This window comes from Pezoporus flaviventris, unplaced genomic scaffold (assembly GCF_033815535.1).
Source record: "Pezoporus flaviventris isolate CSIRO_AGI_PZ_B2104156 unplaced genomic scaffold, CSIRO_AGI_Pfla_v1 ptg000057l, whole genome shotgun sequence".
Lineage (NCBI taxonomy): Eukaryota > Metazoa > Chordata > Aves > Psittaciformes > Psittacidae > Pezoporus > Pezoporus flaviventris.
In genome coordinates, this window is record NW_026892605.1 from 5,209,094 (window position 1) to 5,234,722 (window position 25,629).

General features: G+C 37.5%; 2 protein-coding genes across 3 annotated transcripts; one reads left to right on the forward strand and one right to left on the reverse strand.

The window, feature by feature from the left end:
- The first annotated feature begins 2,916 nt into the window (after nt 1–2,916).
- SELENOP (selenoprotein P) lies at nt 2,917–11,217 on the forward strand. 2 transcript variants are annotated; one of them, XM_061469448.1, is made up of 5 exons: nt 2,917–3,075; nt 4,531–4,734; nt 6,550–6,762; nt 8,386–8,503; nt 9,372–11,217. In XM_061469448.1, exons 2-5 carry the CDS (start codon nt 4,544–4,546, stop codon nt 10,014–10,016), a joined length of 1,167 nt encoding a protein of 388 aa, XP_061325432.1. In that variant the 5' UTR covers nt 2,917–3,075; nt 4,531–4,543; the 3' UTR covers nt 10,017–11,217. The 2 variants fall into 2 exon arrangements, with proteins under 2 accessions (XP_061325432.1, XP_061325433.1); XM_061469449.1 differs by having other exon boundaries at nt 9,372–10,086.
- Nucleotides 10,947–25,302, reverse strand: CCDC152 (coiled-coil domain containing 152). Its single transcript, XM_061469452.1, has 8 exons — nt 25,200–25,302; nt 24,101–24,206; nt 15,920–15,988; nt 15,282–15,346; nt 13,686–13,788; nt 12,867–12,994; nt 11,893–11,976; nt 10,947–11,372 (listed from the first exon to the last, which is right to left on the reverse strand). The coding sequence occupies exons 1-8, from the start codon at nt 25,284–25,286 to the stop codon at nt 11,250–11,252; spliced, it is 765 nt and encodes a 254-aa protein (XP_061325436.1). The 5' UTR covers nt 25,287–25,302; the 3' UTR covers nt 10,947–11,249.
- Between the last annotated feature and the right edge of the window lie 327 nt (nt 25,303–25,629).

The window sequence follows — 25,629 nt, forward strand, 5'->3', positions numbered from 1 at the left end:
CTTTAATGTATCTTCTTATTCTTCACTTAAATTACACTTTTATTTACAGCATTTATCAAGAGCTTAAGGCCTCATAAATAAGTGGAAACTTGCTTATGTAGCCATTAAAGTAAACCTCCACTGAGTTGACTCAGTGACACTGTTATAAAATGAGGGGACATGAGGAGAATCAGTAGAGACTTAAGATCTGTCACTGGACTTTGAATTCCCTGTTTGTGACATCCTTCAGTCACAAGAGCAAAACAGATGCTGAAGTTCTAAGGTCTTATGATAAAATTCGAGCTGGATATCTGTCCTGTCATTATTTGCAAATGTTGCATATCGCTCCAGCAGACATTACCAGCATACAGTTACTGACAGCCTCGTAATTCCATATCCATTTGATTTTTTTTAAGAAACGTATACATTACCAATCTAGATAACAGAAATTACGAACATCAGTTAATTTCCAAGGTCACTGATATTTCTGTGCTGTGATGCTTTGAACAGTTTGAAACATGTCAAAAAGGGGGATCATTTATGTTCAGCAGGAAGGGAAACTGGCTGTTATTTCCACCAGGACCATTGCTCCTCCCAGATAGGAAAGTGAGTAGAAACAAGATGATAATTATAAATATTATTGTTTGAAATTGGAGACTTGTCCAGATTAGAGTTCATAACTACCTCCCGCAGTGAAATTGGAACATACTCAACAACAAAGAATATACTTGCAGTGGAAAGCAAAATTAGGATTTAAGACAACTATTCATTCAGAAGCTATGGACAAAGGGCTACAGAGGACTACAAATCTAAGAGGGGTTAATATAAGAACTGGAATGGTCAGACAATTTTAAAAGTAGTCTGTAATAATTTAACAATTGTTAACATCTTTATTCTACTGTTTGTAAAACAAAAAAAGTGTATTTTTTCCGCTCAGAAAGGGTAATGCATCAGACCCAAGTTTAAACCTATTTAGAGTTTATGAATTTCCAAAACTGATAAATTAGATCTATCTACACCCACAGCCAACATTATAAAATTCCCTAATATTTGCTTTAAGACAAAGGAACTTTTTTCCCTCAATGAATCTTGAAGCAGAACAGTGATTTAAGGTAAGGTGAATGTTATAAAACAAGATGCTTATGGCTTATCACTATGGATGTAGTTAAGCTCTCCTTAATATTATAAAAGTTATAGTAAAGATAAGGTAATAATAAATAATACAATAAACAGTATCTATCACCCCGGTGATAATTGCTAACAACAGCTGCTTCACATCTCTATAAGGGAACCAAGGGTCTCCAGGTGTCTCTGCATACTACATGGGACGAAATACCAGCTTCTCAGTAGTGACCAGTGTACATTTCCATCCTCAATCTGCTTTCCATAGCAAGGTAGCTGTTTTTTAAGTTAGCTTTTTCAGCTCAGTTTACTCCCTCTGGACCCTTTATTCTTCAGTGCTTGTGAGCTGCTAGTCTCAGCAGCCCTTAGTGCTGTTAGATATAGCTTGTAGGCTCAGCACTTATCAAGTCTTGTGCACGGCCCTCTCTACAAAGCTGAAAAAGAAATGGGAATGTGCTATTGCTCTGCATTTGGTAGTATCTCCATCTGTGTTGCAGCAATTGGCAGGAGACAGTATGTCGATCACTACTGAGCTGCACTTTATTCCTCACACTATAAATGGATCTGTACCTGCTTCATTTCTTTTTGTCTTTGTCAGTGCTTATTTAGGAATTGACAGATATGATGCATACCAAATACTTACTTCCAGCCAGACCTGCAGAGCTTTATTGGCACTGAAAATCAACACCCTATCTTGAGGCAGGAGGCCCAGCAAATAGTCTACCATTGTAATAGTAAAGGACATCATCACAGTTATGAGGGCTTGTTCCCAAACTGGCAAAGGATATAAGGATGTGTTTCCCTAACAATATCAGGAATGTGAGCACATTCTACCCTTTAAAAAAATTCAGTCCCATTCTGATGTCTGTTTTCTGCAACATGTCCTCTGAGACTACTGAATAAAACTTCAGATCTTCCTTCCTTCCTTCCACTTACTTGAGCATAGGACTCCTACAGGAAAACCCCCAAGGTTGCAGTTTCATTTCACACACCCAACCAGAAGCATAAAGCTCATCTGTGCAGGAGACAGTCTCAGGCCATAGAACTAAGCAATATAAATCTCACCACCTTAAACTCTGAGCACGCTGTATTTTTAAACATTTCTTTTTCTATAAACACACATAACATGTACATTGAAGGCGATGAAACTCAAGCAAACTGCTGCCAAAATAAAACACTCCATGCATAAACAATTCTCTCACTAAGGAAGGAGAATAAGGAAACAGTTTAACCTGAGTGTCTACACAGCTTTCAGTGATCCGGGGTATTAAGAAATCATGACAGAGTAATACAGAGTTAAGAGGCTGTTGCCAGTTGGTAGAGCTTCATGGCTTTCACGTAGCTACACTGATTTCAATGGCTGAAGATCAGGGCTCTAAGCTTCAACCAAAGTTGTTAAACTGACAGGTCCTCTAGAAACCAGTTTTAAGGCTGAGACATAATCAAGAGCAGCTGGGCAAAAGGAGCTCTGTACTGCACATGCCCTCAGACAGGGCATGCCATTCTCTAAGGCAAATACCAGATAAAGAACATGGGAGAAAAACCTGCTAGCTCAGCATTTTTATAAATAGAGAAGTACCTTCCCCCCCTCACTGTGGTTACCACTGTGTTAGGGAAGTAATGAGTCCTTGCCCCACGCCCCTCCTCTGACTGTACCACTAACTCCTGCTGGCTGGGGAGACCAACAAAATACATACGCTGATATTCAAAGTCCTTGTATTAAAAATACCTCGCTGTTCTGCAGCAGGAACGGTTTTCCATGTGGAATTAGTTAACAGGAAAGTATTTTGGCTACTTTTGCTAAAGGGGTTTGCTTTGCTTGCAAGGTCATGCAGAATGAGCTCCCTGAACTTTGAACCGTATCTGCGAAGTGAGATAAACAAGAGCAGTATAAATACCACAGCCCTTCTCCCCATACAGTTTTCTTCTGCAGCAGCATTAAGCAGAGCTGCCAAGGAGGGGGAGGAGGAGCGGGTAAGTGTGCTGGTTTTGCTGTGAAATAACTCCATGACTTAAGGTTTGGCAGCGTGTCTGCTTGTTGCTTTGGCTGAAAGGGCTGACTGTTGAAATTCCCATTGGAAACCAACTAGGGAGTTGAAATGTGAAGGGAAGTATAATTCAGAATCTCGCTCATGGGGTGAGACAGCTGTTGCTGGGTGCTCTATGCTAGTGCTGCAGAAGGCCATAAAGACATAGAGGGATCTCAAGATGTCACAGGAGTTTTGTGTGTTTATAATGGCTGTAAAGGGCGGCAGATTTCCAGATGTGTGGAAAGAGTGAAAAACTGCCTGTGTTGCTATCTGTTGGACCACAGTTGAATCTTGAAAGTGCTGCACCTAAAATGCTTTTGGGACAACTTCAGGAAAGAAACATTAGGGACAGACAGATGTCACAAATGATATTGGCTCTGCAGCAGCTGGCTCTTGTTTTAAAAAATTATTAAAATGTTGGATTTTTTTTTAGAATATAACAAGACTGATGTAAGCACAAGTGTTATTTATCAGAAATCAGTATTTCCAAAACATTCTGTGTTTACTGTGAGACTTTGATGCAAGTGGTGAAATTATCAGCTTTGCAACCTAGGACATCTTGGGAAGCAGTTTTATATTTCATATATTTCTCAATAATGAGATTTTTTTATGAACATACTAAGCCAAAATTACTAGTTAATGGAATAAAAGGAAAAGGTAACTGCGGGGTTTCTCATATGCTTTGATTTTCATAAACATTTTGTAAATCCCCACTAAGTGTGGGTAGAAGATTTTGTGAGGTGTGAGGAATCCTGAAACTCTGTTTTCACTCCTGTTTTTGCAAAATTGTTTCTAGTGCCTGAGTCCTTCCGAGATTTTTCTCGATGGTACCCAAATGCCACAGACTGAATTGTAAAAATCTGTAAGCTTTTTTTTCCTTATAAACTTCTGCCAGGTTCTGTAGTTCTGTGCACCACATCAGCCTGTTGATGCAAGTAACTTTTAAGTCAGTGGAACTACTCTGGAATCTGGAGTGAACTAGTCTAGATTCATAGTAGCATAAACAGGCTTAGCAAAACTGATTTTGAAACACAAGTAGTAGGGCCACTTTCCAATCATGGAAATGTTAAAAGCAGTCAAGAAAAAAGTTACGAAGAGGGAAAAAAGCATAGTCTGAATAGTGGCATTAAAAGAAAATCCAGTCATCCTGAACACTTACTTTTCAGATGTTTATGTACAACAACAATAAAAAAATACTACGTAATTATTATTGGGGAATTCCATTGCAAATAGAGAAAGAAGATACAACATCAAGCAGGAAACAGAGAAGCTGAATTAATTTTATTTTACTTTTTTTAACTGGATTGAATTAATTTTACTTCACTTTTTTTTTCCTCTGTGTTTTGTTATGAAAAGAGCCTGAGCTTCTTCTCATTTTGTTTATTTTTTCTCTTTTCAGACAAAGCCCAGCCATGTGGGCAGGGCTGGGGCTACTTCTGGCTCTCTGTCTCCTCCCAGGGGAAGGAACAGAGAGCCAGTACTGCAAGGAGCCCCCAGAATGGCATATTGGGGAGGAAAACCCAATGCTGAACTCTAGGGGGTCGGTGACAGTGGTGGCTCTCCTCCAAGCTAGCTGATACTTGTGTGTGCTGCAGGCTTCAAGGTAAGAGTAAATATTTTTCCTGGGTTTTGTTAAAACATGAACTGGTCAATGTTTTAATGCCATCTGAGGATAACACGTGTCCAACTATATACGTATGCACTCCATACTGTAGCTTCCTCAAATACTGCCATCCTAGCTGGCATGTAGGACCCAGTGACCAGGTTAACTCTCAGCAGTCGTGTTCTGTGCCAGTTGCTCAGATTCTTTCTCTCTTGACTTAGTCCTGACTGACAGATAGTCTCTCCAGATTGTCTTTACACAGAAGTATGATCAACTTGACTTTAGTGAAAACCAAAAGGAACAGTTTCTCAAGACCACACTTCAGTCACCCACAGATGATTAATGTAGCCAAGATGCTGAGGCCAAGAAACATCGTAATTCCCTGACATGGCTAGAACATCTGAAACAGAGATCCATGATCACTCATTTCTCATGAGCGATCTGTAGGGGAGAAGGCACATAAACCCACGTGCTTTTAATGTGCTTTCACCTCTTCAGAGGTCCTAGATATTAAAAAAAAAAGGTAAGGTCAAGGCTGGCCTTTTGAAAAAGAGATGAAGCGTTTGAGGGAACCATCAGCGTTACGTTTTCATACAAGACTGGGACTTTGGACTCTGTTTACTAGAAGCTACTTCTGTGCAAATAATTAGCTTACATGACAGTAACAGCAGCAAGAAAATAATTCTGAGCTGACCCAAACAGGAATTGCATACAGTCCTTATCTTGGATTCATTTAATGATTGTGAAATCATTTTGGTTTAAAAATTTGTAATCCTCATTTCAGAGCTTCATTTTAGTCACTGTGACAGCATCTTAGTTTCCCCCTCTTGGCTGCATAACTTCATATTATAAAAGTCTTTACTAGTTTTTGAAGAACTAGATACAAAAAAATGGTGGTAAATCTCTAGCTCCATCAAAGTCAAAAGTGGGCTTTGTGGTTGGCTTTTAAGGTAGTTAGGTTTGATTCTGTGTATTTATTGAAGGTTTGAAAGACTCTTTTAAGCTCTAGATTACTTCCTGAAATTGAGGGAAAAAAAAACAAAAACACCCAACAAAAAAACCAAACCCAAACTCCTGAGTTTTCTAGAGCAATTCAATAGGAAGGATATTAAAAGAAAAGGGAAAAAAACCAAAACAAAACAACAAACCCCCCAACCACATTTTAGAGCAAGAAAGCAGCTTTCTGTACTATAGACTAAAAACAATTTTTATGGTTGGATGCCAGAGGGAAAGACTTGCAACTGCCGGCCAGGTTGTGCACATATTCTACAGCTATCCTTTTGACCCTGTTGCTGTAGTATCCTTTTTTCTGGCTATTATAGAAAATAGCTATGTCTAGATGAGTCAGAGAGCTATTGGCCTTTTACTGGAGGTTCGCTTTCTTTATTATTCACCTCCCTGCTGTATTTACAGTGTGCATTCTTTGACCAACTATGTGACCAAAACCTCAGCATTTAAATAAAGACATCAAGATAAACTAACTGTGTTATACCATGGAGAGTGTGAAAGAACTGAAATAACACTGAATTCAGTCTGAAAACAGATGTCTGCTTTACTTAGTACTGCATTCTACTTCATAGGACTGGACTCAGGGCATGTTAGCTATTGTAGAGCCTGGTTTGCCAACAGCGTAGTTGGTAGTCATGGCAAATGGTAAGAATGTTTTTGTAGTGTTAGATTTTTGTCATTAAAACTAGGAGAAAATAACATTCAGTGTAAAAAAAAGCAAGATGGAGCATGCAAACTTCCGTTGAATGTGGTAAATCTACGATTCTGTAGTGATTTATGGTCTTGCTTCTTTACACGATCCACTAGATTGGAAGACCTGCGAGTGAAATTAGAGAATGAAGGACTGGTCAACATCTCGTATATCATTGTCAATCATCAGGGGTCCTATTCCCAGAGGAAATTTCACCTACTGCAAGAAAGCGTTTCAGAATACATTACTGTCTACCAGCAAGATGAGCAGCAGGATGATGTTTGGACTAAATTAAATGGAAACAAAGATGACTTTCTCATCTATGACAGGTCTGTTTAGAAGGGAACACAGGGAAATATTTGCATGTATTTATAAAGTAATGCTTTGCAAATCTCTGTATTATTTCACTGATGTGCAAATTACACCACAAAAAAAGACAATCAATTTGTAAGTTGCAATAAGAAAAGTGCTTGCAGAAAGGAGGCTATAAAAGCGAATCTGTTTAAGTAAGGTTGGGATAAACAGTTTTTTCTTTATAATTAATGCAGATTTAGATTAACATAACTGAGTGTAGAAATTGACAGCATGATTCTGGACTTACACTGGTTTTTATTTTCAGGCAACTTCATTACATCCATGCATGTAAAAGCAGAATCAGATGAGGAGAGCTATCTGAGTTCTCATGAAACCATTTTGACCAAAGTTTTTGAAAATGTCTTGTAGCCATATGGAAAAATTAGTCTTTAGATGAAACTTGAGACTTCAGAAGAAAAGTGTCTTTTTGATCATAGGAATCTGGGACATGTACCTTTCAGCAGAACCAGTAATAGCTCTTTAATTGAAATCCTGATTTTTCAGCCTTGTGTTGGAAATTGAGAAGTCCTGTACTTCTAACACATCCATTCTAATTACTATTACATTACTGTAATGAACATTCTCTGTTCATACTGAAGCACAGTTAAGTCTAATACAGAATTAGAAAGTTACTTAACTGCTTTTGGGTAATATGATGAAATGCAACAAATTAGCTTAATTCTGTGGGATGAAACTAGCACTGCGATGAACTTTAGAAAGTGATTGCATGTTACAGCAGCAAGTATGCCTAACTATGGGAGGTTCCTGTTGTGTGACAAACAGAAGGCAGCTGTATGGAGTCTGTGGAGGGACTCCAAAGCTGTTTGGCACATAGCATTTGAAAGGTTGAACAGTTCTGTGCTGTTGACACATAGGGTACACCTGCACTATGAACTAGTATGGCCATTGTCCATTATGGTTCTAGGAGTATATTGATCTTATTGTGCCTTTACTGGTAATGCAGTTTTTGCCTGTTGCTGGTTCTAGTCCTGCACTGCACGTGTGTAGGGAGAGAAGGTTTGAGGACTGTGTGTTGACACTCCAGGTGGGGTACTTCACCAGCTGCCCTTGAACACAAGTTCTGCCTTTCACAGTACCAGTTGTGTAGCCAAGAGCATATCAGAATGCTCAAGTACAGATCTGAGACAAATAGGCACCATGAAAGTTCCCTTAATGCACACTAAATCAAGTAATGCAGATGATCCATAATGTACATTCCAATCAAAATACATGTTGCACAGAGCATTCTTTGTAAGGATGCAACAACATATGGCGATTTGTACCAACATTCAAACAGCCCTCCTCATTAGCAAGACTGGTCTGTAATGTGTGCCTTTGCTAGTCTAAATGCTACTAAACTAGAGGCTTCTGCCAGTAGAGTTATTACATCAGCCAGAAATCATGCTACACACTGCTGACCAATGCAGTTGAGTGGGCAAATGTTTCTAAAGCACATACTGTTTCTGCCTGTAAATTCCTTGGACAGAAACACTTACCATGGGGCTGTACAGTGTGTGTTGATTGATGTGAATAAAATAAAGTATGATGAGATATTTATGTTTATATATATGTAATCATAAAGTTCTTTCTCTCCTTAGATGCGGCCGTCTGGTGTATCATCTTGGTCTGCCTTACTCCTTCCTGTCTTTTGACTATGTAGAAGAATCTATTAAAATTGCATACTGTGAAAAGAAGTGTGGAAACTGCTCTTACACGGTATTCTCTCGTTTCATTCTGTATATACTAGGAAAGGAAACTGGATTTGACTGGCAGTTAAAAAAAAAATATTTCAGTGTGATTAATCAAAATAAGACCTGATTTAGAATTTACACAATTCAAGAGCTTTTAAACTTTCAAAGTGAATTAGATTTAATTCCTAACACACTGATTATCTGAGTTCTTCACCTTGATAGAAATATAAATAATTTTCAGGAGTCTAAATGCAATCTTGGAGGATAATTTCTCTCTTACATACAGCTAATGGGCAATTAGTTGCTCTGGTTTTTGGGGGCAGGTAGGTCCTTAAACATATGGAATCAAATCCAAGCTGATTTGAGTTATTGTTCTTTTTATTTTACATTTAAACTGAAGTATGTAATAGTTACTATTCCTTTATATAACAGTTACTTTAAAAAAGTGATAATACAAGGTGACAAATTATAAAAGGTTACCGTTATAAAAGGATAGCATTGTTTTGCATATAACTGAAGATCAGAACTGCTTTAAGGATTATCAAGAAATGCTTATATGTACTCATGATAGTTCAATGATATGAACAATTTTTTATGCCATCATGGAGTTTTCTCAGGCAGGCCAGATGTGGGATCTTAGAAAAAGGTTGCTTTTTATTATCAATTACTTGAATTCAAATTCCTGTAAGTTTGCACTGAGAGCCCTGTCTTGTCATCAGTGGTGTTGTAAAATAAGGTTCTTTTTGATACATTCATATATTTTTTTCAGCAAAGTAGCAGAAATAATGTAAAATTTGGCCTCTCTTCAGCAAAAATGTGAAGCTAATTAATATTTTACAACTAGTTTCATTAAATATAATGCTTTGTATTTAATGCAAGCTTCTGTTTTGCAGGAAGCTGATACGGATGTTGTATGTGAAAACACCACAAAGAAAGCAGATGAAAAGCTAGCAGAGACAGAACCCAAACCAACTGGTCAGCATTCACATCACCACAACCTGCACAGAAACAGACACCACCACCATCATGAAGGCAGTCGTCACTCAAAAAATGAGAACCATGAGACTCCTTCTGAAACTCAAAGACATCATCGTCATGGTGGTAGACGTCATAGAGTTTTTGGCCATAACAGACACAATCAGACAGGCAGTCAAGAGCAGGTAGACGCTGCTCCTCCAGAAGAAGGTATAGAAACTGCACAAGATAAAAAGCTATGAAAAAAGGGGAAAACCACCTGTAAAAACCAGTTAAGTTGAAATTGGCAGACAGCATCAGACTCAACTTCTAGTAGCTGATGCTGTCATTGTCGACACCTTTTGTTTGAAGAGCTAGGGAATTCTGTCACTTGACAGTGTCGCGGAGCACTTCCAAATTCCTGCAGGTGACATGGCCAGCTGTCAGCAGAAGACATCACTGAATCTTGACAGTGACGTCTGCTCGCTGCTGCCTGACAGTCGCCAGCAGCAGGAGCAAGTGAAACCAGTGACACCTGACAGTGAGAGGAAAAGGCAAGAAACTGAACCTGAAAAACAAACTAAGCACCACCTTAAAAAAATGCAAGGGAGTCCTAATACCTAAATTCATAGGTTGTGAGAGTAGAAAAATTAACATATTAAGTGTTTTTATTGCCCTCCATTAAAAAAATTATACTAGAGAGAGGTGTGTGGAATTAAAATATTATAAAGAGATAGACATTTGGAGCAGTGCTTGTAGAATTACACAATACCTGTCAAATCCCATCAGTGAAAAGCTTCATAATTTCAAGGAATTTAATTGGCCTGTTGTTTGTTTTTCAGATACAGTGGAAAGGTGTCTTGATTAATTTGTCTTTCTTGTTTCTCTTCTAATATTCTGCTTGCATTTGTGAGGACGGGAGCATAAACTATGACCTAGGGGCTCCTGATCTGATGTTTTGCAATCAAGAATGGAAGATAACCAAAAAAAAAGACATTTTAATCATTTTTTCTTAAGAAAATGGAATATATTCCAAATCTTTTTTTTTCTTCTAACCTGGGGATACACATTATATATGAGAAAAGATTGCTCTTTAGCAACATGCCAAAACAGCTGTTTATCTCAAACATAAAATACATGCACTAATTGCATTATTTCAAAGTAACAGATTTATATGCTTAACCTTTTGTGGCTTAGGTACAGTATCAGGATCCATTAATACTTTCTATAACAACTTAGAAATTTAACCAACTTGCCTAAAGTGAAAAACAGTGTTAACAACTCTTCATGCAGAATCAAGAACAGTATCAGAAAGAGGAGAGACAGGACAAATTCAATCCTGGCTTAATGTTTCTCTTCATTTATAACAGTGCTGAATTTGATAAATCTGTATTGATTGGTAAGGTAATATACCACATAACCTTGCATAACTTCTTTGTCTGTAGCTTAGCATTCCTAACTTTGATTAACTGAGCTGAAGTAAAAATACAGTTGTTTGAAGGATTCGTGGATGAAGAAGAGATTAGTCAAGAAAGGCAAACTGCTCTGAAAGTGTACACGATAATTAATGATGGTTTAATAGGAAAATTATTACTCCTTTGAAACCTGAATCTTCTTATTGTGAATGCTGATGAGCAAGAAAGTAGCCCTGAATATACACAGAATGCATGGCTTTGGAGTATTTGACAAGAGTCTTTCTAATAAAAAAAATACTCAGCATTTCTTCATATCTTGTTTTTACTTTTATGTAAACATTTTGAAATACACTGAGCTTACTTCTCATTATATGTAGTAATGAAGTACATCATGTCATTTACTCAGAATTGCCTCTGTTTGAGGTGCTGCTCTTGCTCTTTAAGAAGACGTTTCTCTAATTCTTTTATGGTGTTTCTCAGACGTTCAAGTTCTTGGTTTTTCTCCTCCTGGAAATTTTGCAGCTTCTGTAAAAATGCAAGCAAAGGCTTCATTGCTAAACATCACACAGAATTATGTACCAACACAATACGCTGTTACTAATGAGAAATATTCTAGTAAGAATATTTTTCTAACTATTTTGTGTCACAAAACTACAAAGCTGACTTCCCCAAAATCCTATTTTTTGTGACATTTCAACGTCCCAAGCCTAAAAAACCAGTAATGCACATATATAATTTAAAGCACAGTAATTTATGTTACTCTTATCTGAAGTTTCCAGATTAACAATTCTGCACGAAACCCACTTCACATACGGGCTTTTGCTGTTGAGCTTTATCGACACTGGTGCAGAGACAGGAAACCAGCTGTCTAGAGGTGGGAGGGAATGTAGAGAGGAAGATGGACATGAAACTGCACACACCCCCAGCTCCCCAATCTCCAAAGTTTTGTTGCAGAAGAGACAGTAAAACCACAGGGAGCTGCTGTTTCAAACAGGCTCTAATAGTGTTTACTATCTGCAGAATATAGACACTTAAAAATACCTACTCTTCTATAGATACTTTGTGGAAACGCAGAAGATTCCCCAAATGATCTTTTTCTACCCTGAACTGTTGCCAGTTTAGCATTGAACTGAAAGAATCAAGAAAAAGCAAAACATTAAATATGGGGAAAAAAAAAGTTAAATAATACAAATATAATTTTCACTTTTTTTAAAAATTGGATTTTGTATATGAAAGCTTATCTACTATTTAATATGACAATGAAGCTAATTCAGTTTATTTAAAAGAAGAATGCAATTACAAGTTACGTTTCTTTAAAAAATACCTCAAAATATTGTAAAAAGTTAATAGTACAGACACAATACAAACTAAATACATTTAGACAAGCAAGATGATTACTAAAATATTTGAAGTGTCCACCATGCATGTCTGCAGGAGAAAATACAAAGGATGCTAAAAACCTCTGAAACCATCATCTTTCCCTCATGCCCTAAGGAAAACTCAGCCCAAACACTTTAACATCCTATTTATTTTTCGATATGCAAAAGTTTTGAAGTATTTCCTCAGTTGTTTCTGTAATGACAGTGGCTTAAAATCTGAGCCATGAAGTATGTGTTGAATTCTGTGACTCAAATCACCACAGAAGTCTTTAAGCTCCTGGAAGTTTATATAAAAAGATATCTTTCCAGCTTCCACAAGTTAAAAAGAATAAAAATAAGCAAAACGTTTTTTTGTATAGCTGAAAAGCTAGCAAAATTGTCAAAATGTTGTAACACAAGAAAACTGCAAACTTCAATCTCCCCCTATAGCAGGTAGAACTCTATTCCTGAGCAGAAGCAACTCAGATACTATTATGGAAGGCAGCACATGCCACTGAGCTTTGTGAAGACTATATTTTTTGAAATTTCCCAGATACCATCAAATTACTTTGTTAAGTACTAATTACTGTTTTTCACAACACAGTCTCTTCTAGGTTTACCCGAAGCCCAGCTGGTCTTAACTCAGCTTTGTGATGTGTACCTCTATCTGCAGTTTAATGATTTCTTTCTGCTTCTCTTCGTTTTGAATTCTCAGCTGTCTAGTTATCTCTTGTGTTTCCAGGTCTTTTCTCTCTCTTTCTTCTTTATACTCCTTTTCTTTTGCTTCAACTAGTATCATAGTAAGATCAAATATGATGATTACAGAAGACATTTAGATGGAAAAATGACATAATTTCCCAAATATTAAAAAAATTAATGAATAACAGATCAACATTTCACAGGAAAACAATTTAATTCAAGCAAAGAACGTAAGACACCCCCCCCCCCCCCCCCCCCCATCCTATCTCAGTAAGATGAAGTCTCTTTGAAGAAGCATTGTATTTTACAAAGAGTTTGCCTTTCTTCAGCTACTTGGATGAGCCTCTTCAAGGCTATGTCAGTAACAGGAAAAACAAATATTGAAATGATTTTTTTTTCTTCTTGCAGTATTATTTATTTGTGAAAATGAGCATAGCTCATTTGCTCATATGCTCATACTTCCCTGAGTATAGCTGGAACACTCTTAACAGCAGTCTAGCTAATAGTTCAAAGCAATAGTTTAAATTAAACCGAACTTTAATTCCTTCAGATATTTAGGTCCAAATTCCCATTGTCTGTTCTACCTGTTTGTGAATTTCTGCTCGTCCTGGGTTGCTGTACTAATGCCTCATTGCCACTGTCTGTTCTTGAGCTTTCATATTTAGCTTTCATATTTCCACAATGAAGCAGAACTTGTACTTTTCCTAGATGAAGGTGTAGCTCCTACAGGTTACAACATTTTTTACCTAATGCCATAGCATTCAGTCCTCAGAGAACTTACTTTTTTTCATCATATCGCAATTCAGCTTCATTATTTCTGATTTGTGGTCTTCCTCTTTGGTTTTAATTTCCTTCATAAGTTTCTCAATCTGATCTTTATATTCCTGTGAATGCAAAAGGCTTCATAAAAATACTGAGTTTTCTGTGCTCTCAGTCTTCTCTGAAGCACAGCATTCATGTGAAAGGTACAATACTCTGTAATTCAGTATGTGCTTTATCCTCTATCTAGTAAATTCAAAATGCCCAATTACTTCTTATGCAATCTGACTGAAGTCCACAGACAAAAAATACAGCACACTTCTTTGCACTGCAGCTATCAGTTAATATAAAATCAGAAATTGTACTCATTAGGAGAACAGGCAAATGGAGAAGTAACGTTCCTTTCCCCAAGGATCTGATACAGTGCTGCAGTTATGCAAGTTACACAGTTTTATATTTGTGGGTATTTGCTTGTAAGGTTATACAACAAAAATCTTATTTAAAGTATGAATTTTCTCAGTATTGCTTATCCCAAGGATTTCACAACTTCATACTGGCAGCAGCCCAAAAGTCAGTGGTATCAGCAGCAGTGATGCTGGTGGCACTGATACTCAAGTAGAAGAGTTGAGCATGCCTATTGTTAAGTTTGCTCCAATTACTACTCCAGAATTATCAAGTAACTGGCAGTAGCTGCCAGTGTAGAATGACTTACTCCAAAACTTGTCAAAGCCTTCTGACAAGGTAGGTAGCCACTCACAAGAGCAATGCTCAGAAACACTCAGAAAGGCAGTTACTGATCAGTGGTAATAGTATATGTGGACATAGTCAAGTAAGTGCCTTCAAGACAACAGCAGGAAGTTTCGCCATGCCATACATCTGTATAACGCACAGAATCATAGTTTTCTCACGTCTGTCAGAAGGTGTTACTTAGTTTATTCTCAAGCTGTCAAGATGACACCTCTATTCGTATAAAAATTTAATTTTAACTCATGGTTAGTACAAACACAGGCAAAGAAAATCAGCAGTGGGATTCCTAATCCTATAGAGGTAACGGATCTGCAATCTTAGCACAGAGAACTAACACAAATAGTGATTAGCACTGCTGGTGTTAACGTCCTTTCAAAAAATGAATGGCATAGATAAAAAGTTGAGATGGCAAATGGAATTTATTATGACATACAGATAAAAAGGACAGACCCATTATCTTTGTAGCAGGTACTCCAAAAGAAACTACAGTCAAAATTCAGACAGTTCTTGATTCTCTGGCAGTACAGCAGGCATTGTGAATATCAAAACCTTAGTTCCACATAAAAATAGTCTTACTCAAGGGATTAGATTTTTGAATTAATTGAATTTGAAGCTAAGTACAGGAAAAAAAAAAAAGTGCAATTTAGATTGGGTCAGAATTTTCAGCTCTTAGGAGTTCTGACCTCTTAGTCCCTCTAACACATTCTCATATTGGTATTTCATGAGAACAACTCTTTACACATGATAAATTTTAGAAAAAGTGCAACAGTAATGGTATCAGTAGCAAACCCAAGTATATAAAGGTATACAAATTGCTAACACGGACATGAACAAATATGCCTTACATAAAGAACCATCACTTGTGACGTACCTGTTCACAAGTCTTTAATTTTTCTTCCAAGATGTGAATGGTACCCTTTAGTCTATCATTCTCATCTATGTAAATAAAAAATTATATACTAAGAAGTACATTTTTACAGTATTAGTAGCAGAAAAGCAGAATAAGGAAATAAATTCAATTTTTCAACTTTCCTTACCTTTAACAAACTTTTTGTGTAGACATGCTAATCATCATTTACAGAACTACACAGTCTCCATGTTCTTCTTTAACAAGAAAATTAATAGTTTAACCAGTTGATAAAAACTATGCATAACCATTTCAATACACTACAGTCCAACAGCTGAATGGTAACATCTCACTTTTTGTAAAACTGCCTGTGCTATGCTGAAGTAAATTTAAAGTCCAGCTATTGATTAAAAACCCCTCACTGAGGCAGAACTTCTTTTACACGTGGATTCTAAGTAGGATAATAGCAACAGACATTCATTAAGCACCACAGACCACTAAAGTCTGCACAAGACTGATTTTAGGGTTTTTTTTCCCCTTTTCTGCTTGGCTGTGAGTTTCTCTCTCTGAAAAAGAGCAGTAAATGTAATAATAAAAAAATTAAATGCCTGCTCATTCAAAATTACGGTACAATATATATGTAGAAACATTTTTGCTTTTACCTTTCACATTACACTGTTTTTCAATGGTTTGTGCTAAACCCTTCATCACATTCTGTAGAGTGGCACATTCTAAAAGAAATTAGAAATCCAGTATTTTTAAATGATGACTTCAAAATTTTAGTTTTATATTTTGTTTATGAAACATTTTATAATTGTCTTTATTAAATATTAGTCTAGGTCTTCCTCCTGACTACAGAAATAACTAAGATTATTATTATATGGTTACTGCTTAATTTTAGCTTTCAGTATACGAGAGATTAAAAACAATTATGTCAAGAAATATGAACAATTTCATAAAGCTATTACATTTTTGCTTCTAGCCAGAAAACAGAGATGCTACTGTTTTCTGGGCAATAATGGAAGTCTTCCATATCAGCATTCCAGCAATTTGATGCAATTAATGAAATTGAGGTTTACTTTCCTGATAGTGTTCTTGCCAGGATTCTTTTTCACAAGACCAGCACTATCCACTTACTGCAGTTTCTCGCTCCCTTTTTAGAGCATACTAACTTGATCTTCTGGGTCAACATAAGCTTGGAGAAATTCAGAATATGCTACTATAACCCCATTAACTCATTTCAAACAAAATAATTATATCTGTGTGCACATGCATGCAACTTATCAGTTTAAATACTTGTGTATTTAATTATTTTATTTTTTAATTGTATTTTTGTACTTGAAAACCATACTGGCTGCCTGTAATACAATATTCGGTTTTCATTATATATTGTTTTCATCCCTTATGTTTGTTCCTTGTAAACTTATAAGTAGCAAAACATTCAAAGACTGGGAAGACTGGAGACACTAAACTTGAGGTTGCTTACTTATTCTTACTTTACTCTTAAAATCTTTCTCTCTATTTCTGGAGTACCACTGCATTTAAGGGACTATTAGTTTCCACAACAGATAGATCATGCTAAGTAACAGCTACTTGTCTCATGAGACCAAAGCTCTGTTGCAAACTGTAGATCATAAAGATTAGATTACAAATAATGGAGTCAGGAAAACGAACTGAGATCCCAGCTCAGAGATTCAGTTTTCCACTCAATCTCTTTGACCCTTAGTCTATTCTTGCATCAACTTCCCTTTTCATGCAGCAGAGTATGTTAGCTATATTCTCCCGGTCCACGCTTGCAAGAAGCCGGTAGAGGGAGCACGAACAGCACAGAAACATTGCCTGTCCCCAGCTCCTGCACTGGTACGAAAAGCGTTTGTGGAAGAAGGCGGAAGTGGCAGTTAGCCTACCCATTTGTACCAACTAGTTTTGCAGTGTATACACTACAAATTGCCTCCTAAAAATTTGAAAACCTATAGAAATAAACCCGAATGCTTGCGATTCATGGACAAAGTCAAAAGACACCTATGCATTTCAGTAAACAGTAAGACAGCAGCTACTCTCACAATGAGTCACAGCTATTTAAGTGCAAGCCACTGTTTTGTATCTGCTTTAGATCTGTTTATCTTTCTTTAAAGGATGTATCCTGGCAAATCCCTTATGCATTTCCAGTTGTGACTGGAAAAGAATACTGGAAACCCAAGTTTTTCTTGTCTACGTTAAGGAAGAAAAACCAAAATTTTGCTAAATGGTGGCAGCTTTGTGGGTCACTGACGCAGCATTTGTTACGGATTCCATGTGGTTCCTTCCCCTTAAAGAATACTGTCTACATGCAGAAAGACTAAACAGCCTAAGGTGCTCTTCTTCCTTGTTTAATATTTATAATTTCTTGCAGCTTCTTCTGTCTGCATTTATAACTGACACCACTGGCTTCTTTTAAAGGACAATCACACCAAGCACTTTGTCCTTTGACACCTCTGAAAAACTAAGTCAGGAAATACGCAGTCCTAAAGATGCTAAGTTACTCACAGACAATAATGTGATTGGTTTCATTTTAGAAACTACACTAGTTTTTAGTTCAGAATGTAGCCTGCACCAGAAGAGTCCATTCAGTCACCAGAGACAAGGTTTAGGGGCAGAAGACACGAATTCCAGGCTTGTGTCTGTCTTAAGCCCATCTGCAATGATTCACTCTAAACAAAAACTGCAGTTCTGAATCTCACCTTTGTTTATCAAGGCAAAATAAAGCTGTCAGGGTCCGACAGGAGAAAAAACCCAGTGCTGGACCCTGTTTCAGTTCGTGATCCCAATAGTGAAATTAAGATGCAAACAAGGTCAAGTACCGTAATTGGACTCTTTGTTTATTACACATTTCAAAAAGACAGTTGTTGTAAAAAAAGAGGGAAATTACTGTAATAAAGGGGATAGCGATAGGACAGATTAGAAAAGAGACAGAAAATGAAGTAAGAATTTGGGGTGCAGAGAGAGCAGCAGATAGTCACCACTGTGGATCCAGCTGTGTCCTGGGGATCTGCTGTTGTCATCCTTGGGTGTGGGAGTTCTTCAGGGTTCGTAGTCTTGTAGTATTAGAGCAGAGTGTCCCCCAAGAGTCCATCAGCGGTGATTTGTCCTCGTGGAGGCATCCTTCTGGAGTCCTGTTGAAGGTACCCCGTGGAGTGTGTCTCACGGAGGGTGTCCCTCAGGGTCCGTAGTAGTCATTGGCAGAGAGTATCCTCATGGCAATAGCTCCCTGGTGATGTGTCTCTTGGTGATGTCCTTTTACCCTTTTGTAAAGAGTTGGGGGGAGTACCTCTGCTCTTCATGTCATGTATTACATGTTCCTGGTGGACCAGTTTCCCTGGTCTTGCAGCCAGCTCTTCAAATGCGATGTCTGCACACACATGTGTCTGCAGCAATTCTTGGGATAATGGACAGCAATTCCTCACACCAGTCCTCAAGGTAAGGGACTGAAGAGTCTTACCAAGTCTTTCCCATTCATCCCTCAGGCAATGGATGGTGGAGTCCCATTTCAATTCCTCACACCAATCCTTAAGGCAATGGAAGAATCTTAACTCCTCCCACCCTTCTCCCAGGCAATGGATGGAAAAGTCTTATCTCAACTCCTCCCACCAATCACTGAGGCAGTGGTCGGTGTAGTCCCATTTCAGTTCCTCACACCAATCCTTGAGGCAATGGAGGGAAGAATCTTACCTCAGCTTCTACCAATCTTTGAGACAATGGACACTGGAGTCTGATTTTGGATCAATCTCTCACAAAAGCTCATTTATAACCGTTCAGAACACGTATACATTTGCCCAGTTGCTCATCTTTTCTCATCTTATCTTTGGTTCAAGTGTTTCACTCTCCCCACTCCCTTGAGATTTAGAAATTTTCTTTCTTCCCTTGCATTTCCTTCAGAATTCTCAGTCTCTTTTATCTTGAACAGTTCAGAGAGAAACTTCCTGCAATCAGGGATATCACGGGGTCCTCAGGTTCTCACTTGTTGAAGACTTTCCGGGGCACTATTTCTGTTTCTCATAGTAACAAAGAGTTCTTAGGCAGCATAAAATTCCACCCAACCACCACTAGCAGTCGCAACCCCCTCAGGATAGACAAAACAGCTTTTCCTGCCATAATGCCCTTTCACTCTGCTCCTCTGCTGTAAGTAGCATGTTTATCTGGAATCGTATGTGAACCATTCATCACTATGTGGTCTCTCAAGTTTTTTGCCTTAGTTGTTCTGTGACTTGCTTTGTGGTTTACTGATAAACCTTATATTCTAAAAAGGAGTGGTTTACCTATCCTGCAAATTCACACAACTGGAGGATAGCTGTTGCCAGAGTAAGAATGGAAGTATCAGTGCTCCATGTGGCCCCTTATAGCTTCTTCAGTTCTGCAGAGGATCCTTTTATAACTGCATCAATAATAGTGAGTGTTTTTTAATCCCACAGTGCTTTGGCTTTCAAAAAGTTTTTACAAGGAACTGCAGTGGTCTGATTCTGAATACACAGTATGCTATTACCCCTTGTGAAGGGTCAGTGTTGCAGGTGAATTTGATGAAGGTGCAAAGCCCATTTCTATCCATTTCAAAATGAAAAAAAAACCCACAAATCCAAAATGTTTCATAAATATGTACTGTAATTTATAATGAGTACACCAACCATAATGTCCTTGTGAAATACTTCTAACATTGCGGTCACTGCTGATTTCCCATAAAATGGGAACTGTTTACCTCAAGATTCCTCTGACAGCATCTGCTGCAGATTATGGCAATTTCCTGCACAAAATGTTTTGGGAATATCTGCTTTCTGACCACCATTCATGAATGCAATTAAAAAATACAAACTCGTAAACACTTCATGACATGATACTTGAAGTGTTTGCCTTATTGGTAAGCACATTAACCTAATAGAACAGCCACAATAACCGTCTAATTTCTAAATGCATTCTGTCCCTTTGGTGCCTCTTACTTACCTTTACCTTCTGAAGTAAAAGGGGATACCTCCTGGATGTTCTATGTATTTTAAGTTCCTGCTTTTCACTTTGTTTTGTTACTGCTACTAACAGCTCTGCCATCTCTCTTCCTCATTGACCAGAATCCTTGCATTCCAATAATTCTGCCTCCTGTCTACATCTGTACCAATTTGTACAACCACTATGACTTCAATGTTATTGAGATCTGTTTTTTCTTGACTATCCCTGCTGCTAAAACTTGAATTAATTTTTCATGCCGACTGCTCTGCTTCTTCTCTCTTGGACTTTGGCCATTCACATTTTTTTTTCCAATCGTGTTTCAAAACAGATCCAGAGGTCATTTTCTTCAGTTGTATCTGTGTAACTAACTCCTCAAATCATTTCACTGTTACCTCAACGAAGTGAGGCACTACTATTTACAATGCTGCAATCTCTCTCCTGACTTTATAGCATTTTCAGTCCATCCTACTTGCACAATCCTTGTTTCAGTCAGCACAGCTGCTCTGATTTCCCGAGTTGTCGCTTTCACTTTTCTGCTTTTATCCCACAGAGTTTCTGTTGAGAAAAAGATTTGTTGTCCACCTTTTCCTTTCCCCTTTTTAAAAATCTATATTGTATAATCCCCCTCCTCTCTGTTTTTGTCAATAATGAAACCTCTTGATCTGTTTCTGAATGTCTGTCCTGCATTGTCTTTTGTCCTTAATAGAGAAACAAATGCCTCTAATGAATCAAACCAAAGTTCAACCCAGTTCATTATCCCACTTCACAATACCCAGTAGAAGATACTTCAGAAAAGAAGGGAAAAAGCTGGAAAAATGTTACACCTAATCTATTCTGACAGTTTCACAGAAAATAAGGGAGACCTGAGTGAGAGGTACTGCCATTATGTTTAACAAAGATGATAAGTTTTGATAAATAATTTTTTAAAATCTTTTTGGACTAACCTATTCTTCTGTTATCCACAAGTTCCTGTGGAACTGATTTAACAAATTTATTTTGCAATGTATGGAAAAGTTCCTCCTTTTGTTTTCTTTAAATCAATGAACAAGTTCTCTTATTAAACAGTGACTATTCATCTCCTAGTCTCTTTATGTTCATAATTTTACAGCTGCTAAATCGTATTAGCTTTACTCTTTCTCTTCAGGCTGAAAAGGACCCAGTGAATTTAAGTCTTTCTTCAGTGATGTTCCAAAATTGTGACCAAACCTGTGAGGACCCAAGTGCACTCTGCCCCCCCCCCCCCCCCCCCCCCCGCACCTTCTGGGTGTTCTGCTGGGCTCAAGACCAACTTAGAAAGAGTATCTCTGGTAAACTTGAAAAAAGGTTTTTGAAGAAAGCTGTCAGAAGACTCAGAAGGGGCTGTCCCTTCTTCCCCTGTGAGGTGCTTTTAAGCTGAGGCTTTTGCCTTTGGCCTAACTTGATCTATGGCACAGCTGTGTTGCAGCGATCTACATACCATGTAGATCTAGAGCCTCCTCATGACCTAGGGAGTGACTTCCTGGCTTGATTTCAAACTTGCCTCATTACAGACGGTGTCTGGCCCCTGTTACTATTTTTGAAGCTGATCCTGCCTCAGCCTCCTGTCTTGACCTTGGACCTGTTCCATCACTACATATTTGTTTGGTAATGTGGACTTTTGGCTGATCCTGACAGCCCTCACTTGGGCCAAGCCTGCATGGGTACAGTGGGAGTGAATCTCGGCTGGTGAAGTCCCTGCTTCTGTGGGCCTTGTTACATGATTGGTTCCTGATAGCCCATCCCCTGCTCCTCTCTGACAATAGCAAACCTTGCCACCTTCTCTGTTATCTTTTCTAGTTCTGGCATGTCCATTTTGAAACAACCACACCAGAACTTTACATGAAAATCACAGACTTTACATGGACATGATATGCATTTCTCTACTTCTCCCATAAGCTTGCCTATCACTGTTTTTGCTTCTTTGACCACTTACATTTTCAGAGAACTACCCAGAAACACACCAATATGTCTTCCCTGAAAAGTAGCCAACTAAGGCCTACCACTCTGCACAAAATACCTCCCATATGCACTGTTACTGGTATTCCTATCCCCTTTCAATCACTCATTATTGGAATCTGTTACCCAGATTCTTGGTGTAACGGAATTGACTGGCATCATGAGCAAACTTAATTAATTCCAATTAATTTCTGATTATGCTACATTAAAGTCCCATCACATCTCTAAGTGAAACCAACTAGCAACCTCACTCCAGCATGTAACTAAGTTTTATTCTTAAACTTATAAGTTTTATTCTGTTTCCTAACACTTAACAAGTTGATTTGTCAGAGACCAAAGTTCTACAAAAAGACTCATATTTCAGCAGTTCTGTAGAGAAGAATAAGCAACCACAAATGTATGCTAAGTTCTAGATACTATTTCTCTTTTCAAATACTCATCTGAAAAGATATACTTCTAGAATAACAATAATAAAAATCCTCCTTCATTTGGCAGGATTATACATCATTTTTGTTATGATGTACAGGCTTATAATTTCCACCTATAAACCAGTAAATGCCATATGATTATTTCATTATGAACAGTTTGAATTCTCTTAATATTAATACATACTGTTACTACCATTCATTACTATTTAGCACCATAATGACATCTGGTATACAAAGCAAAACAGAGCCCCAGCTGATCGCATTAAAGCTGACAGTAACACAAGTGCAGCCTGTGGAATAAACTTGTAACAGTGATGTCAGCTTAACTGAAATCAGCCTTACATGGCTATATACAATTCCTTACACTTCGTAACTGGAAATGAGATAAAGATAGTGACATTAAAAACACAAAATGGGCTGTCACATTGTTTAATCTGATCTCTTCAGAGATTAAATCTCACAGAGATAAGAAGTGTAATCACTTGGGCCAGTTTTTTAGTCCTCTAGAGATTAAATTTTTTGTATAGGCAGAAGACACTGAGATTTCACCAACACCCAATGTCCTTACATAACCAATTTATGTGAATGGAATTCAGACAGGAATACTAAACCTTCAATATACCAGTCAACATGGTACAAGGAAAATACATTCCCAGGCAATCTGGACTATTGGATTGTCCCTAAGCAAACCAAATCACGAAAGCTACTAAGAAACATAATTCTTTGTGTTACATCAGAGCAACAGCCCCACTAGCCAGACATGCCATCTCCAATTACAGGCAATCTTTCTTTGACATTTCAGAGGGAAGCAAATTATGCATCCAAGAATGCACCTGACTCATTTCTCACTGGGCAAAAAATTTCTGGTGACCAGGTGAAACATAACATTTGCCATCTTGATACCATTGGAGCAGCTCAGCTGGAGGCAGGATAGCGTCAGTCCTGACCTTACTTTTCCCAAATGTTGGCCCTATTGTTCTACACAGACATTTGAGCTGCTTGTGGATTAATCCAACTCACAGGCTAGCATTTCAAGTAAAACTGCCAATGACAGTTTGCTTAAAAATACTGCCTTTGTAAACTGTGGGAGTTCACTAGAAGCTCAAGAGGCCTGCATGAATGGGAAAGGCAAAACGTCAAAAGAAAAAAGATGAGAAAAAAAAAATGCAGAAGGAAAGTTTTTATTGCATAGGTACTGCATGCACTCAAAAATCTCTTTAAGTGGATGAATATTACATCAGGTGGAAACTAGTAACTTTAATGCAATTCTCAAGGCATGTTTGTGGGTTAAAGTTATCTGGTTTATGCAAACGACATGGATTCTATTACATGAACCAGGATTAAGTATTAGTGGTTTTCACACAGTATCTTAGATCCTTGCTATTTTTTTTGTGTGTTTTATATGGCTGAAAATAATGGAATTTCCTAAATAGATGCAAAAACCGTACAGTTTTTTAAAAAATAACTTACCTTCTCTTACTGATTCTTCCTTTGACTGGCTTAATGTTAACAATCTGTTACATTTTTCCAGCTTAAAAACCAGTACATTATTTACATCATTAACTTCTGTTATTTTCTAGAAAATCAGAAAAAATTATACTAGTTATACAAATGATACAGTATCTTTAAAGTTTTAAATCTTGAGTTTTACATTAATATAAGATTTAACAATTTTGCAACACTGCAGTCACAAACCCACTTCATTGGCCATTCTGGAAATTCTGTTATAGAGAAGAATGATGCTTGACTTGAGAACCTGTGCTATTAAAAGTTTACTCTTTAGAACTAAGAATGCCAACTCACATCACTAGTTATAAATTGGGTTATTCTCAGTTCAGTAGTCCACAGGCTGGATCAATCCCTGGCAAAGTTCTTTTTACTGCTTTGCATATAAGGCTGTCAGTGCTTTAACTGAGCACCAACGTAAGTAATGGGTGTGAATAGGAACTCGTGTATTTTTTCCATGAGAAATGCAAAATTTCTCAGATGCCCCTTTTATATTATCTCTAGCATGGATTTACTGACCAGGAAATCACAGAGAGCTGGCCAGCGTGGATCTAACAAGAAATACAGTACTGATTTTCCTCAGTGGGTCAATCTTTTCAGAACTGACATGTATATAAAATAAAGATAGCTCAATGCATATGGAATAAAAAAGCAGATGTTCCTGCTACGGCAGTGACATTTTTCAAGAACAAAGAATAATTTCTGAGAGAGTAATCCAGCTGTTATCTGTTACCTCCATAACAATACTGTTATCTCCAATAACAATACTGTTATCTCCAATAGCAGCTACTGAAACAAGGGGACACTTCCATGCTTTTCATGAGAAGCCTAAATTGGCCTCTGCACATTAGAATTCTAGCACAGAAACAAAGGCTTCTCTGACTCCGCAGAAGTCATTCATAACTGAAGTACAGTCAATACAAACACTCTGAAGACAGCACTACAAGACATTGTGATAAAAGAATAAGCTGATAACATTTAGAAGTAATTTCACTCAAAAAGCTTATTAAAGTGTCACAATATTTAGTTAGCAGTTTCAACATTTTTTGCCTTCTACACTTACCTTTTCTATCTCTGAGATGTTATCTAAAAGTTTATCAAGGTTGACCACACTGGTTCTCTTCATAGGTTCTTCAGGTCTGTGACTCATTTTTCTCCTCGACCAGTGATCACTCTATACGTGAAAAAAAGATCTGTGAATTTATACACTTCTTATTCACATGATGTCAAAAGATTTCATGTGCACAAATGTGCTCAGAATAACAATTTTTTAAAATTAAAACTTTCAAACTTAAAACTTTTAGCCTTTTTTAAAAAATAAGATTTTTGCATGTGTAGCTAAACTTGAACCTAAGATCTTGCATTTCTAGAAAATATAATGAATATTAAAAAGTGCAAGGAATATCTACCAAACTGTAAGATGATAGAGATGAACTGGGATTTTTTTTCCTGCAATTAAATATAAACCTGAATCCACCTCCATAGTGGATGCA